Raw genomic sequence first — 14,841 nt, 5'->3', positions numbered from 1 at the left:
GAGGAGATGGATCTTCAATGACTTTCAATCATTTTTATTAAAAAGACCAGAACTAAAGAAAAATGATGATCTTCAAACACAGAACTTAAAGGTAAACAGAGGTTTCCAAAGGAAAAAAAAAAAGGCTACAAATTATTTAAAGCTTAAATTGTTTATATCTCTAGATAGGAAAATGCTACTTGAGGCAATTTGAGGAGGCATATATAAACAAAGGGTATTAAGTTTGATGAGGTTCAGTGCAGGGTAGAGAGTTGCAGGGACCCCTTCTAGTTGACACAGGTCCTTAGTTAAAAGAATATACAAACCCAAAAAGTTAAGACTGGCAAAAAGTTTATTGTTGGAACTGAGAAGCCAGCCTTTGCTAGGACAACTGACTTTCTTCATGGCAAGGTGCCAACAGAAAAGTAAAAGTCTAGCAGAGGAGTCCTGGCAGAGAGAGATAAAGTTCCTAGCAGAGAGAGATAAAGTTCCTAGCAGAGAAATCCTGACAGAAAGGTAAAGAGGGATGTGGTCCAGTTAAGGAAATAGGTGAGAGAAATAAAGAGGGGTTAACGCTGAAAAGATGTCTTCTCAGCAGGCAGAAGGCTCAAACTGACAAAGTAGTGTGCCAAGTTGCCCCTTTTTATAAGGAATTTGAAACTTGGCTAGGGGCTAGGTGCAATATGAGTTGAAATCAGACCCAAATCTTGGAAGTGAATAGAAGTTTCAATTGAATGAGGTTACTGCCCCCAGGCCTAGATTTCCAATAGAAGGGGACAGTTTACTGGGAGTGGTCTGAGCCAATTTTCAGCTCTATAGAAATCTAGATCTCCAGCTAGGACTAAGTAGGAATGGTCCTGGACTCAACTAGTCCCACCAGGATAACAGAATGAAACCACTTTATTTTGATTTCCTGAGGCAGGTCTCTCAGGGGAGAGCTTCTCCAGAGGGTTCAAGGAGTTTCTCAAGAGTTCTCCCCAAAGCCAGAGAAATAGTCAAATTGATGTGGGAACCCTGAAACTATGATGTGATGAATAAAAGAAAAAAGATCTTAAGGGGTGAGGAAAAGAACTGCACTGAAAAAGAGGAAAGGGGAGGTAAAAATTGGATAAATTAGAAAAAGCACAAAAAAACTATTAAAATAGAGGGAAAGAAGGAAAGGGGATAATCTCATCGATTTTGGCTCAGAGTAGGAATAACATGACTCAGTTGGGTGTAGAAATTTATTTTACTCTACTAGGAAGTAGGACAAGAAAGTGGAAAAAAAAAGAAAGGGACTAGATAGAATGGGGGACAAACTAGCAGAAAAGAGGGATGATAGAAGGGAGGGCAGGGTAAGAGAGGGGTGGATCAGAAACAAAACACTATTAAGGAGGGACAGGGTAGAAAGAGAGAACAAAAATATACACAGGGAGAAAATAAGATGGAGGGAAACACACAGCTGGTGATCATAACTGGGAATGTGAATGGGATGAACTCTCCCATAAAAAACTCTCCCATAGTTGAGTCAATTAAAAATCAGAATCCTACAATATGTTGTTTACAAGATACACATTTGAAACAGAGAGACATACAGAATAAGAGTAAAAGGCTGGAGCAGAATTTATTATGCTTCAGTCAAAACCAAAAGGGGAAAAAAAAAAGTAGGGGTAGCAATTCTTATATCAGATAAAACAAAAGCAAAAATAGATCTAATTAAGAGAGATAAGGAAACTACATCTTGTTAAAGAGTGCCATGGATAATGCAATAGTATCAATACTAAATGTATATGTACCAAGTGGTACAGCATCCAAATTCTTAAGAGAAGTTAAGCCAGTTACAGGAATAGACAATAACACTACTCTAGTGGGGAACCTCTACCACCCCCCTCCTAGAATTAAATAAATCTAATTACAGAACAAACAAGAAAGAAACAACAGAGGTTAAAATGGAAAACCTCTCTTTAAATTATAGTCCTGATGTTTCTACCTATGTGATGGGCTAAACTTGTCACTGACATTGTCTGAGCTTTATTTTCCTTGTCTATAAGTAACCTGCAATTTGTTCATTCCAAAGGACTCATGATGAAAAAATGCTATTCACTTTCAGAAAGAGAATCAAAAAAAACTGAATGCAAACTGAAATATAATTTTCTTGCTTTCTTCTTTTTTTTTTTTCCAATATGGCCAATATGGATTTTACATGTGTAACTGATATTATTTTGCTTGTCTTCTCAGTGAGTGGGGAAGTAGTGAGGGGCAGGGAAGTATTTGGAATTCAAAATTTAAAAAGAAAAGTAAATAAAACAAGGAAGGAGTTCAATTAAACAATCTTTTATTAATCACCTATCAGATGCATTCTGTAGGTGCTCAATAAATAATTGCTGATTTGACTGATCACTAGATTAATCAAACTATTGGAGGTTTCACTGATCAACCTGGGGCTACGAGATTAGTACAGTGGACAGAGTATCAGGTCTGGAGTCATCTTCCTGAGCTTTAATCTGGTCTCATATAATTTATTAATTGTGTGACCATGGGCAAGTCACTTTGCTCGCTTGCCTCAGTTTCCCCATCTGTAAAATAAGCTGAAGAAAGCAATGGTAAAAAAAAAAAAATGGACTCATGAAGAATCATACACAACTGAAACACTGAGCAAACAAAACAAAACAAAATCACTTTCAAGAAGGACATTCTTACATCATGGCAGCTCCCTAGGCAAATAATGACAGGAACAGGACTCCAGGATGAGCTAGTCTCTGTGTCAGGAGGATTCTCCCTAAGGAAGGAACCGCTCTCTAATTCATTCATTAAGCCCTTGTTATATGCCAGGCATTGTGCTGAACACCAGAAATATAAAAAAAGGCAAAATCCCTCTGAAGGCGGGAGAAGGAAGAGTGACCTAGAAATGCACCTGATTTAACCTACACTGAAAACCTAGAGGTCTAGGCTGGACTTGGGAAAACAGCCCAAACAAGGCAGACAATGGGACAGAAGTCTGGTTCATTATAAATTAAAGAATAGGGTTCAATACTTATGACATCAATGCCATAGGTACCACCACCTCCATGGAAGGATCCCATCGGGCCTCCGTCACATTTCTTTCTTCCCTCTTTCTCATTCTCCCCCTCCAGGCAATCACCAGGGTTCATGAATTTGCTTCCACAGCCTCTCTTGGAGCCATCTCCTGCTTTCCACTCACACAACCAGCACTCAACATCATCACCTATCACCTACACCACTTAATACCTAAAATGCCTGTCTAAATGCACAAAGAATAGGGGCACTAAGCCATACAAAAGGATGCCTGTGGGCCACATAGACTTTTATTTTAAAATATAATATTACCTTATGTTTTAATGCACATATTATCTTTATTCATTCTATTTATGTTTTTTGCTTATACTTAATAAATGAACCACACTAGTCTGGTTACCTCTCCTCTTGATTTCAGGTTTTTCAGCTATAAAATGAAAAATCAATATAAAATGAAGGAATTAAACTATATGCACTCTCTGATATTAACACTCTGAGATCCTAGTAGTCCCATCCCCCAAAAGCATTATAACAAATTTATTTGTTTTTCATAAAACAAAAGGCAAAATATCAATTGCTAGACTTGAAAGCACAGTGAAAGCCAAGTAATAATGAATACAACTTCTTTCAAAACTTCTATTACATAAGCAATAACACATCGTTTCCTATAATGCCTACCAAGGAAAACCCCTGCTAAGCAGAAGATAGTGGGCTGAACCCATTTGCTACATGAAAAACCTGTTTGTTATTTCATTGAAAAAAAAGGTAGCAAAGTTACTTTATTCTGTCAAACTGAAGACTGTAAGCATTCATACTCTACAGGTCAAATCATATCTTCCCCACATCCAAATTTTTATCTCACAAGACCAAGCAAATAAAACAAAAGCATTCTTAAAGAAAGCTCAAGCAATGACGTTGTAAGAAAAAAGTTTAAAACCATAAGTAAATAGCCCTCAGGGAAAAAAAATCCCTGAAAGAAAACATGATCAAAATCAACTCATGCAAGTAAATAATAATAATGTTAATAGCATTTCATTTTTTTTCTTCTCCCAGGAGAATTTTAGTTTTACTCACACTATCCATAGTTAAGGGAGACTGATTTTCTTAGGTTGTCTATCTGTCCAATTATAAATCACTTTTAACTCAGTCACTAAAAAAAAATTACAAAATATGTATAGAAGAACTGTACATATTTAACATATATTGGATTACTTGCAGTCTAGAGGGAGGGAGGGGAAAGGGAGGGAGAAAAAAATTGGAACACAAGATTTTACAAGGGGGAATGCTGAAAGCTATCTTTGCATATGTTGTGAAAATAAAAAAATTTTTTTTTAATTTTTTATTTTATTTTATAATTATAACATTTTTTGACAGTACATATGCATGGGTAATTTTTTACAACATTATCCCTTGCACTTACTTCTATTCAGATTTTTTCCCTTCCTCCCCCAACCCCCTCCCCCAGATGGCAAGCAGTCTTATATATGTTAAATATATTACAGTATAATTTAGATACAATATATGTGTGTAGAACCGAATTTTTTGTTGCACAGGAAGAATTGGATTCAGAAGGTAAAAATAACAGTTTACATTCATTTCCCAGTGTTCCTTTTCTGGATGTAGCTGGTTCTGTCCATCATTAATCAATTGGAATTGGATTAGTTCTTCTCTATGTTGAAGAAATCCACTTCCATCAGCATACATCCTCGTACAGTATCATTGTTGAAGTGTATAATGATCTTCTAGTTCTGCTCGTTTCACTCAGCATCAGTTGATGTAAGTCTCTCCAAGCCTCTCTGTATTTCTCCTGTTGGTCATTTCTTATAGAACAATAATATTCCATAACATTCATATACCATAGTTTACCCAACCATTCTCCAATTGATGGACATCCATTCATCTTCCAGCTTCTAGCCACTATGAAAAGGGCTGCCACAAACATTTTGGCACATACAGGACCCTTTCCCTTCTCTAGTAGTTCCTTGGGGGATAAGCCCAGTAGTAGTATGGCTGGGTCAAAGGGTATGCACATTTTGATAACTTTTTGGGCATAATTCCAGATTGCTCTCCAGAATGGTTGGATTCTTTCACAACTCCACCAACAATGCATCAGTGTCCCAGTTTTCCCACAGCCCCTCCAACATTCATCGTTATTTGTTCCTGTCATCTTAGCCAATCTGACAGGTGTGTAATGATACCTCAGCGTTGTCTTAATTTGCATTTCTCTGATCAATAGTGATTTGAAATAAAAAAATTTTTAAAAAAGAAAATAAAATTGCTATCTAACAACAACAACAAAAAATGCACAAATATGCGGTGAAGATCTAGTTTTTTTCTGTCCTTTTTTCCTTCCTAACCCTTTCTGGAGTTTTTCTTCTCTTCTCTCTATTCTTCCTCCTTCTCCACTGCCAGAATTGTTATTCCATCTTTGCCAGGCAGATCTCTAAGGTAACTGAAGTCCCAAACCCCAATGGGCTTCAGAGATTAATGTCAACACCTAGAATTACATTCAAAATCAAGGAAGCAGCTGGTACAGGGTGTAGAATATGAGTAGAATGTGCTCTTTATGATCCAGTCCCCAAACCAGATGGCTCCTACACCTGAGGCTTTCAGGATAAGTATAGGAACCAAAATTCTACTGTAAGTCAATTTAGAGGTTAAAAATTCAAGGACGATTGATCAGAAAACATCACAAACTTTCAGCTAAACACAAATACTATACGCTAAATACATTTTATCCAAACATTATTTAAGGCCATTGAAATAAAGATCTGGGAGGTCTTGAAAATCACTTTCATGATTAGAATAGAACCTGTCTTAACCTTGTTTCGAAGGGGTCCATTTCACTTAATCACCGCTCCCTGATGGCTTCTGCCTTCATCAGTACTGTGGACATTTATTTCTAAAACCCTGTAAGGACTGAGAAGGCCACTGTGCCAATCACCAAAGTCAGGATGTTTCTGCAAATCATTTTATAATCCTGGGATGAAAAGTCCAATGTGGGGCTTGGCTAATTAAAGAAGCCAGAGTCTACCTAAAGGCTCTGCTTAAAATGTTCAAAGAAAAACGCAAAAAGACGACATGAATTCAATCGATGTCAGTTTGTTTCATCAAAGATCTCCATCCTGAACTATAGATTACTGCCTTTAATTAAGTCATATTTAAATTGGAAGGGGAAAGGAATAAGCACTTTGTTAAATGTCTTATGAACAGGCACTGAACAGTCTACAAATACAATCTCATTGGGCATTTTGATTTTTCTGTCTATTACATACAGCCTATGTCATTCAGGGATAGAGGCCATATATGAAAAACACTTCTTAGTAAGGAAGAAAACAGTATCAGTGTTTCAAAGATAAAAGAAAATTACAATAAACTCCAAGACCTTTGAAAATATTGCTGTACTCTCCAGATGTTCATATTTACTAGAATGCTACTGATCAATATATAAAGATGATATCTATTCTCTTAAATCCTATCAAACTAAGGTCTAGTTGTGTAAAGCAACATAGTGATAGAACTGTTGTTATGTGATAGAACACTGAAAATTTAGTTTCAAATCCCAGTTCTACCATCTACAATCTTTTTAATCTCCATTTACAAGTTATTTAATCTTTATGAGTCTCAGGTTCCTCACCTGTAAAATGGGAATAATACTCCATATGTTGCATGCCTCACAGGGCTATTACAAAGAAACTTTCACAAACTAGATGAAGGTAAGACATCATTAGGGACCAAAAATGTTTGCTGTCTATTGACAGGGACTTGAGGATGTTCCTTTACTTCAATGATGTCTATGAACATATCAGCGCCGGTGTTCCCTCTAACAGGTCAGTACCTTCTCATCCCACAGGATTTCTGCCCCTTTTGCCCCACAAGGTAGGCCCTGGGCCTTCAGTACTCTCTGGGAATCACAGCAGCACCTGGCCTCCCTACCTGTTCTCTCCTCCTCCCCCATACGATCAGCCCACCTTCTTTTCTAAATATGTATTTCCCAAGAAATTGTTTTAAAACACAGACAAGCCAGATAAAAAGCATTTAGGAAAAAGTCCACACTATAATCACTCTATTGCTAGGAATCACAAGAACTAGAGAATTGCCATGGATAGCCTCATGTAGCATTTTAAATAAATCAGACAAAACAACAAACATAAATGTTCTCTGGAACACAAACTTAAAAGGCCAGCTCTCAGAAAGCTCACCCATCTAGTGGAGCATGCAAAACACAAATGTGAAACAAAATGGCATAAGCATACAACACAGACACAAGACAAGTGCTCCAGGTGAAGGATCAAGGGAGAGAAAGAACTATCATTTGAAATGGATCTTAGAGGAATATAGGTTTCCAACACAGGGGGATCAGCTTGCAGACCCTTGGGTATTCTAAGAAAGGGAGGAGGAAAGGAAGCTGTACTAGCCAGTCAGGTGATGGGGGTGGGCTTGCTCTCAAGGTCCCAGCTACCATGGTGGACAGGGCAAGGAGGCGGATGGTGCTCTGAGATCCAAGTGCAAATCCCATGTGACCTCGTCTCTGGCCTTCAGTTTGGCCTCTACCCCTGTTCCGTCCCATTCAGAGCTAGAAACTAGCAAGGGGGTATTTATCATGCACTCCCATTTCACTTTCTGGAAATGAAGGCTTGCTCCTCATGCTGTGGTAGCTCTTGGATTTTTTAAGGGCGATTTTCGGGCATTGATGTGGGAATTCACCTTTTCTCTGTGGTTGGTTCCTAATTACACTTACACTGCTATCTTCTCTAAGATTAAATACCTCTTTACTGCTAAGGAAAATCCTGTGTCCTGGGATGGTGAACTGAGAGAAGGCCAAAGTCTCTGAGAATCCAGGGCAAGCCTCAAGGACGTCTCAGGCAGACTACTGCCTGATAAAACCCTCACTATCTGCCCCAAATCTCTTTAAGCGCTACAGCGGATCCCCTTCTCTAAGACAGAGAACTTCCTTGTTCAGCTTTCCAGCTTTCTGTCTGCTGACAACTTCGGTTCTGGGGGATCCCAAGTTCTCCACAAGTTTCAATTTAGTCTCTAAATTCTCTCCTTGTCTCTCTCCATTACATCCCAGGTTGCTTTTTGGCCTCCTTCCCTGCTGCTGGCCACCTGGAGAAACCCCGCCTCCTTTGCGGAGCTTTCTCTAACATCAGGTGAGCTCCACTGGCACAGATGGGGCGTCTCCATGAGATACCAGGGACTATCCCTCATCTTACTATCTCCTGCAATCCAAAAATCAACTTCTGGGCAAATGTCTTTCTATCCTTATCTATGACATCTTGCCCAATAGTACTTCATAGGAAGGAGCCAGCATGAACTATGATGAGAAAGGAACAAAGAGTTCACCAGTAACATTAGAACAATGACATCTTTGAAATTCTCACTAAGTAAACATCTAGGTACACTAGAAAAACACTGGTCCCGATGGGCAAACAGATGGTTATTTTGAAGCTTATTTTAAAAGAATGTCTTTAACTTGACATTTTATACATAACTTAAGCATCACTAATGAATTGTGAAGCAACTAATTTTATACTTCCATTCAAATGAAAATAATTTTTTGTCAATTGGATTTACTCCCCCCAATATTATGGGCCAGAACCTTGAACTTGAAACAAGGAGCTAAGTCAGTGGAATTAATAAAGACAATGGTTATCATAGGTTAGCATGATGTTTTCTAAGTTAAGTATGATTGATTTAATCTTACAACAAATAATGGTTTCCTAGTAATATAATGATTGATTTATACTCAGTGTGGAGCATATAAGCAGGGACTGAGAGCCACAGAAAAGAAGCTCACAGAGGGCAAAGAAGACGGGCAGAAGCTCAAGCTCTTGGGACCAAGGAGAGAGATAGGCCTCTAAAAACTAACCGGGCCCCAGGAAAGGAGACAAGACTTTGAAAGAGATAATAAAGGATTTGGACTTTAACCCCTGGCTACTCTTGTGTGATTACTGAACCAAAACGAAGGCTGCTCCCAGAGAACCCAAGAAAACCAAAACAGAGAACATTACACCCCAAAGAGCAAGTTAATGGTTTATCATCTCTTCTGGCTATCTGGAAATGCACCAACCAAAAGATATGAAATTAGGGACCATTTAAAACTTTTCTAAAGGCTAACTGTCCCAAAGAAACTGAAGCACTCTTTGACCAGTCCTCAGAATCCAGCCATATTCCAAACATTTTCCTTTCTAGGGCTTGTCTCATTTTTCTCCATCCTCAATGTCTAGCTATGCCTTTATACTTCGCTTCTGCTCTCTCCTTCCATAATCTCTTCATCTATCCAAGTTTTATTAAGCACAGAGTTAATAAGGGTTAGTTGACTGATGAATACCTTATATTTTACTTAACAATATGATCTATACTTTTATTTCTATCTGTTATTTTAAAATAATCCTTATCAACAATTAAAGGGAAAAACCTGATGACTTACCTCTCAGCTGCTGCATAAATTAATGAAAGAATGATGGGGGGAAACTTTTAGATGGATATTAGAACCAAAGATGCTTTGAGAACTGATTAACTTCTCCTCTTCCAGTCAAAAGAGATCTACATTATTCACAAATCTCAAGTGAAAATGCACTCCCCAAGTCTGTTCATGCCTCTCACTGCTCTTTTTCATTGATGCCTGGAATAAGAAGCAAAAAAAGTGTGGGGATTAAAATTGTCCAACTACAATAAAAGAGACAAGAGGCAGAGCTCTGAGCCAATGGTACTTAGGAAAGGGTCCATTGTCCCTTCCACTGAAGTCTCCTCAGATCTTCCTCATGATTTGAGATGCCCTCTTCTTCCAGTACTCTTTAGAGGGTTTGATATCCAAATATGCAAAAGCATGATGGAATGCAGAATCTCACTGGTGGATAGAGCTTGTTCTTGAGGACCAAAAATGATAGATTAGCAGAAGTGTCACAGATTGGGTGAAGCCCAGGGCATCTCCACTTACTAAGTGGTCATAAAATGGTCATCTATTTGTGTTGAGCAAGAAAAAAATGGTTCAGAAGTAGAAAAATAAGTTGGGAGGCTTTGCAAAGCATCAATGCATCCCAGCCCACTAGATTTGGACTTGGAATTGGAGTAAAACAGGGAGGAGATGTCTGTCAGCATTCTCATGGTTGTGCAAGTGAGCCTCATAATTTGGTAAACAAGTAGTGAATATTACATTGAAATTTGAGGTCCATTTTAAGAACCTTTTTATCCCTACGTGACTTATATAGAATCCCAAACTGATTAATACTGATTGGAATAAAGTAGAAGGGCAAACAAATTACTTCTCTGAAAGAAACTTTTTTTTTTTAAATAAACAATATTTACTAATGATATCAGTAAAGCAAAGAGACAGACACAGAAAGGAGAAAGAAAAAAAGAAAAACAAAGAATTAAAGCCAAAAAGCAAACATGTTAGGAAAACTGAGTTATTAAATGTCTTAAAAAATCCCCAAAAATCTATGCTAAAAATGCTAAAAAGTCATCTCAAATTAAGATAAGTTCATTTACTACAAATAATGCATTTTAATTTGAAGATACATGCTTTTCCACCCACTGAAGATAGAACTGTCAACATAAATAAATCTATTGTATGATCACAGTTTCAGAGAGAAGACTCCACAGGTCCAAAAGACAGATATGAGCTATCATGTGCCATGAATAATCATTTAAATTTGGAAGATGCAGACTATCTGTGAAATGACAATCAGCTATATTTCAATTATTCAAAGCAAGCGCAATATTAAAAAAAATTCAATAAACTTTGGTTTTGAATGTCCGACCAAAAGAACAATTTATTTATAGTTTTTTTTACATTTTATTCAAGAAAAATACCAATGAAATCTATCCAGCAGAAAGCAATACGGAGCTGCCTGCCTGGCCCCCGGACATGGAGCTCATCTTTCCTCCCTGAGGCAAGGCTGGACCACAAACAAAAAGCCAGCAGCCTCTTACTCCCAAAAGCAAACCGGACGGACAGGCGCACGCTGGACAGATGGGGGATTTATGACAGGGGATGATGTTCTGCACAGGAAGCGGCCTAGGAGTCCGTGTGGGACGGGAGACCCTGCTCCAGCCTTCATCCTCTTTCTCCAGCTTCGGCCTCCCCACCCGCCTCCCGCCAAGAACCAGTCTGCATCATGAGGGCACTTCTTTGATAAAAGACCATCAAACATCTTTAAGGATTTTCCCGTCCTTAGGTAAAAGTCCAAACTTCTTGGATTTATTCCCAAATCCCTACAATAATCACAAGCACGACAGCAGTAACAGGAGGCATTCGTATGGTCCTTCACAATCATCGCCTCATTTGAGCCTCACAACCTCCACAAGGAGTTGCCATTATCATCCCCATTTTGCAGATGAGGAAATTGCGGCAAAGGTCAAATGATCTGCCAGAGGTCACACAGCTAAGGGTCTGAGGTCCCCTCTGACCAAAGGTCTTTCTTGTTCTACCCCCGCCCCACCCAACCGCCTCCTCCCAGGTCCCTTCCCCATCCAGCAGGCAGATCTCTAGACAGTTCCTGGGCCGGGGGCTCTCCCAATGGCCGGTTTGGGACCCCTGACTGACCTGGCATGGCCGCGAGCTCCCCGAGAGCCTCTGCAGCCCCACACCCTCTAAGAGGCAGCTGGGGGGGGAGATCACAGAGAAGAGGGGAAACCAGGGAAGGCAGCCTGGGGGCCTCCCTGCCAGCAGACCCCTGAAGGCCGGGGGAGACCCCTCCCTTTCAGGGACGCCGCCATCATTCACCTTAAAAAAGGCCAGCCCCGCTCTCCCTGGGGCCCCCACCTCCTGTGTCCCCTTCTCTGCTCAGACTCTGGAGGCCGCGGCCCAGCCTCCACACACTAACCTCCCAACCCGCAGATGTGACCGTGGCCCCTCTTGCCACCTCTTCCTGGCATCCAAAGCCCGGCCCGGGCAGGCCTCCCCCGTCAGCCCCCACCCTCTGACGCCCGGGCCGCTTCTCGCACCCAGGCCCGTGCGCTTCCCTGGCTGCCCCCGCTCTCCACCTTCCGGCCTCCTCTGCGCCCTCTCACCTTTCGCGGTCCCCCGGCCCGGCCCTGACCGGCCCCCAGGCTCCAGGCTCTCCGGCGCCCGCCCTCCTCTTCACTAGGCAGACCCCCGGCCCGCCCGAGGGGCACCTGCCGGAGCGCCTGCAGAAACCCCTCCTTCCCCAGCAAAGCCTCTGCTCCGGATCCCTGGGACCCTGCGGTCACCGAGCCCACGGCGGCCGGGCCAAAACAAAACCGGGCTATGGGTCACTTCTGCCGGACTTCGGGACAGGACCCCCTGGGTGGCCACGGGAGCCCCCAGGACTCTGCATGGACAGGGCTGACCCGGAGTGACCCTTGGGCTGCTGAGACGGAAGCAATCCCCTACAAGGGGGGTCCTGGAAACGCGGTGACTGCCAGCTGAGAGCTTCTAGAGCGGCCCCTTCCATAGAGACCACCTCAAACCCCAGGGGCTCTGGGGGCTTCAGGAAGCTGCTCCTGCCCTCCAGAACCTGGGGGGTCCGCCCCCCCAGACATGCCCCCTCTGAACCTGGGGGGTCCGCACCGCCAGACACGCCCCCTCCGAACCTGGGGGGTCCACACTCCCAGACACGCCCCCTCCGAACATGGGGGTCCACCCCCCAGACACGCCCCCTCCGAACCTGGGGGGTCCGCCCCCCAGACACGCCCCCTCTGAACCTGGGGGGGTCCGCCCCAGACACGCCCCCTCCGAACGGGGGGGGGGGGGGGTCCGCCCCCCAGACACGCCCCCTCTCCGAACGAGGCCAGTGTCCGGGAGGGCGGAGAACTCGTCCCTGGGGAGGGGGGACATCACAACGTGAGGGAGGGGAAGGGAAGCCTCGGGCTCGGCTCCCCTCCGACCTCCCCCACCCGGACAGCTGGAGAAAGCCCCTCTGAGAGGTTGGAGAAGCAGGGCTCGAGGCCCCGCGGGCAGTGCCGGCACCACTACTCACCCCTCGCTCCCCCCCGGGCGGCCCCGCTCCCGCCTGCTCCGCCTCCGCCTCCGCCTCCTCGGGCCGCCGCTCACCCGGCCGCCGCTGCTGCTCCTCCGCCTCCTGCTGCCCCTGCGCCCGCTCTCCCGCTCCCCGGCCCGGACACCCGACCGGCGGCTCCATGTCTGCGCCTCCCTTACCCGAGACTCACAGCGACCGTTGGCTCCCGGCGCAGGCGCACTGCGCTCCCGCTCGCGCGCCCCGCCCCTGCCTCGCGCCGCCTCAGCCGAGTCTGCGCGGGCGCTCGCGTTGCTAAGGACGCCGTGCCCTGGGGAAGGTGGGAGACAAAAGGAGGAGGAGAAGGTACGCATGCGTATTAGGAGGGGTGGGGGGGTAAAATAGAGGGAGCCAGGGAGCGCCGGAGCCCGCCTGGGGACTTACAGGGGGACAGACTCGGGCCCCGCCCCTCACCTGGGGAGTGAAGCGGCGGGAGAGACGCCTGCGCGAGGGCGCAGGGGCGGGAGGAGGCCGCTTGTGGGCCTCCGGGACCGCGGGAGCCAGCGGGAAGGGCGTACATCGCTCCTGAACGGACCCTGGGCTTCTAAAGAAACCGAACGGGGAATCCCCGCCCCCTCAACAGCGCCTCGTGTCCGGCGCCGGCCCCGCTTTCCCCTTAGGTGTTCCGTAGGCGCAGAGCAGCCCGCCATCGTCTCCCCTCCCCCCCAGGCCGTGAGCTCCTTGAGGGCGGAGCCGGCGCACAGCAGAGGCTTAACGCGAGTTAGCGCCCGACTGGGGGGTTGCGGTCAGAGCCCGGGGCTTCCTGGGAGAGTGCAGGGAACTTGGCCTCCCCCTCCCCCCAGAGGTGTCTCCTCACTCCTACCAGGAGTCCGGATCCCGCCTCGGGCGCACCTCCTCGGGGGGCCGGAGCGAGGCCCATTCAGCCATGTTCTCGCCCCATCGGGGGTGCTGCGGAGCGGGGGAGGTGCGGGCTTGGCAGGCGCGGCGGGGGCCGCCATGCCCTTCACCAACTCATTCTGCAAGTCAGGAAACGGAGGGATCCTGCAGCTAGTGGGGGGGTGAGGTTGGATTTGAACTCAAGCCTCCCTACTTCCAGCCGGCGCTGAGCCGCCTAGCGGCCTGACCTAGCAAGCACTTGGCCCAGCTGGAATGGAATATTAACTGTGAATGCGGGAATGCCCGCGCCAGGGTACAAATGGAAACATCAAGGTGGGGAAGGTGGTGCCGGAGAATGAGGGGGCGCTGGCCCAACTCCTTTGGGCTAATTTGGGTTTTCAGCCCCCATTCTAATGATCTGAAATTCCTTTCTGGGAGAGGCTGAAGGAGATAACTACGGAGAATCCCTGTCTTGTTCTCGGATCCCTCCGGAACCTCTAGATAACGTCTCTGTGAGGGCTCTAGTTAGGTATAAAAGGAAGGTGAAAATGGAATCTCCGCACTCCAGCCAGCGCCCGCCAACTGGCGCCCCCTTGCGGGCAGTCTGGTCTTCCTGGAGGCCAATGCCTGTCTAGGCCTTTACTATCAATAAAGACTTTGTTTCCACACAGCACTGAGGAGCAAAGTCATTCCCTCCCGAACCGCCCTTGGTGGCTTTGGGGAAAGACCAGGAGGAAAGGAACTGACCCATCTCGGTTTGGAACCTCAGTTTACTCCTCATCAGAGACGGTGGTAGTAGGGATGGCGGTGGTGGAGACGGTGGTAGTAGTGATGGAGTAGTGATGGCGGTGGTGGTAGTGATGGAGTAGTGATGGCGGTGGTGGAGACAGTGGTGATAGGGATGGCGGTGGTGGAGACGGTGGTAGTAGTGATGGCGGTGGTGGAGACGGTGGTAGTAGTGATGGAGTAGGGATGGTGGTGGTGGTAGTGATGGAGTAGTGATGGCGGTGGTGGTAGTGATGGAGTA

The 14,841-nt window shown here is 45.0% G+C and overlaps 1 protein-coding gene across 11 annotated transcripts in view; it reads right to left on the bottom strand.

Annotated features, from left to right (window-relative positions):
- The window catches only part of ALMS1 (ALMS1 centrosome and basal body associated protein), an 84,785-nt gene extending 70,307 nt beyond the window's left edge, over positions 1-14,478 (bottom strand). For 6 of the 11 annotated variants that reach the window (XM_074285555.1, XM_074285556.1, XM_074285558.1 and 3 more), the window contains exons 1-2: positions 13,801-14,478; positions 13,121-13,248 (exon numbers count right to left, since the gene is read on the bottom strand). In XM_074285555.1, coding sequence (XP_074141656.1) covers positions 13,121-13,248; positions 13,801-13,936 — 264 coding nt within the window. In that variant the 5' untranslated portion in view covers positions 13,937-14,478. Of the gene's footprint in view, positions 1-9,427; positions 9,623-12,941; positions 13,249-13,800 lie in introns of those variants that run through there. The other 5 variants (XM_074285559.1, XM_074285565.1, XM_074285564.1 and 2 more) reach the window with 4 other exon arrangements.
- Positions 14,479-14,841: the final 363 nt, after the last annotated feature.

This window comes from Sminthopsis crassicaudata, chromosome 2 (genome assembly GCF_048593235.1).
Source record: "Sminthopsis crassicaudata isolate SCR6 chromosome 2, ASM4859323v1, whole genome shotgun sequence".
NCBI classification, from domain to species: Eukaryota; Metazoa; Chordata; class Mammalia; order Dasyuromorphia; family Dasyuridae; genus Sminthopsis; species Sminthopsis crassicaudata.
This window is presented reverse-complemented; position numbering and strand designations above follow the sequence as displayed.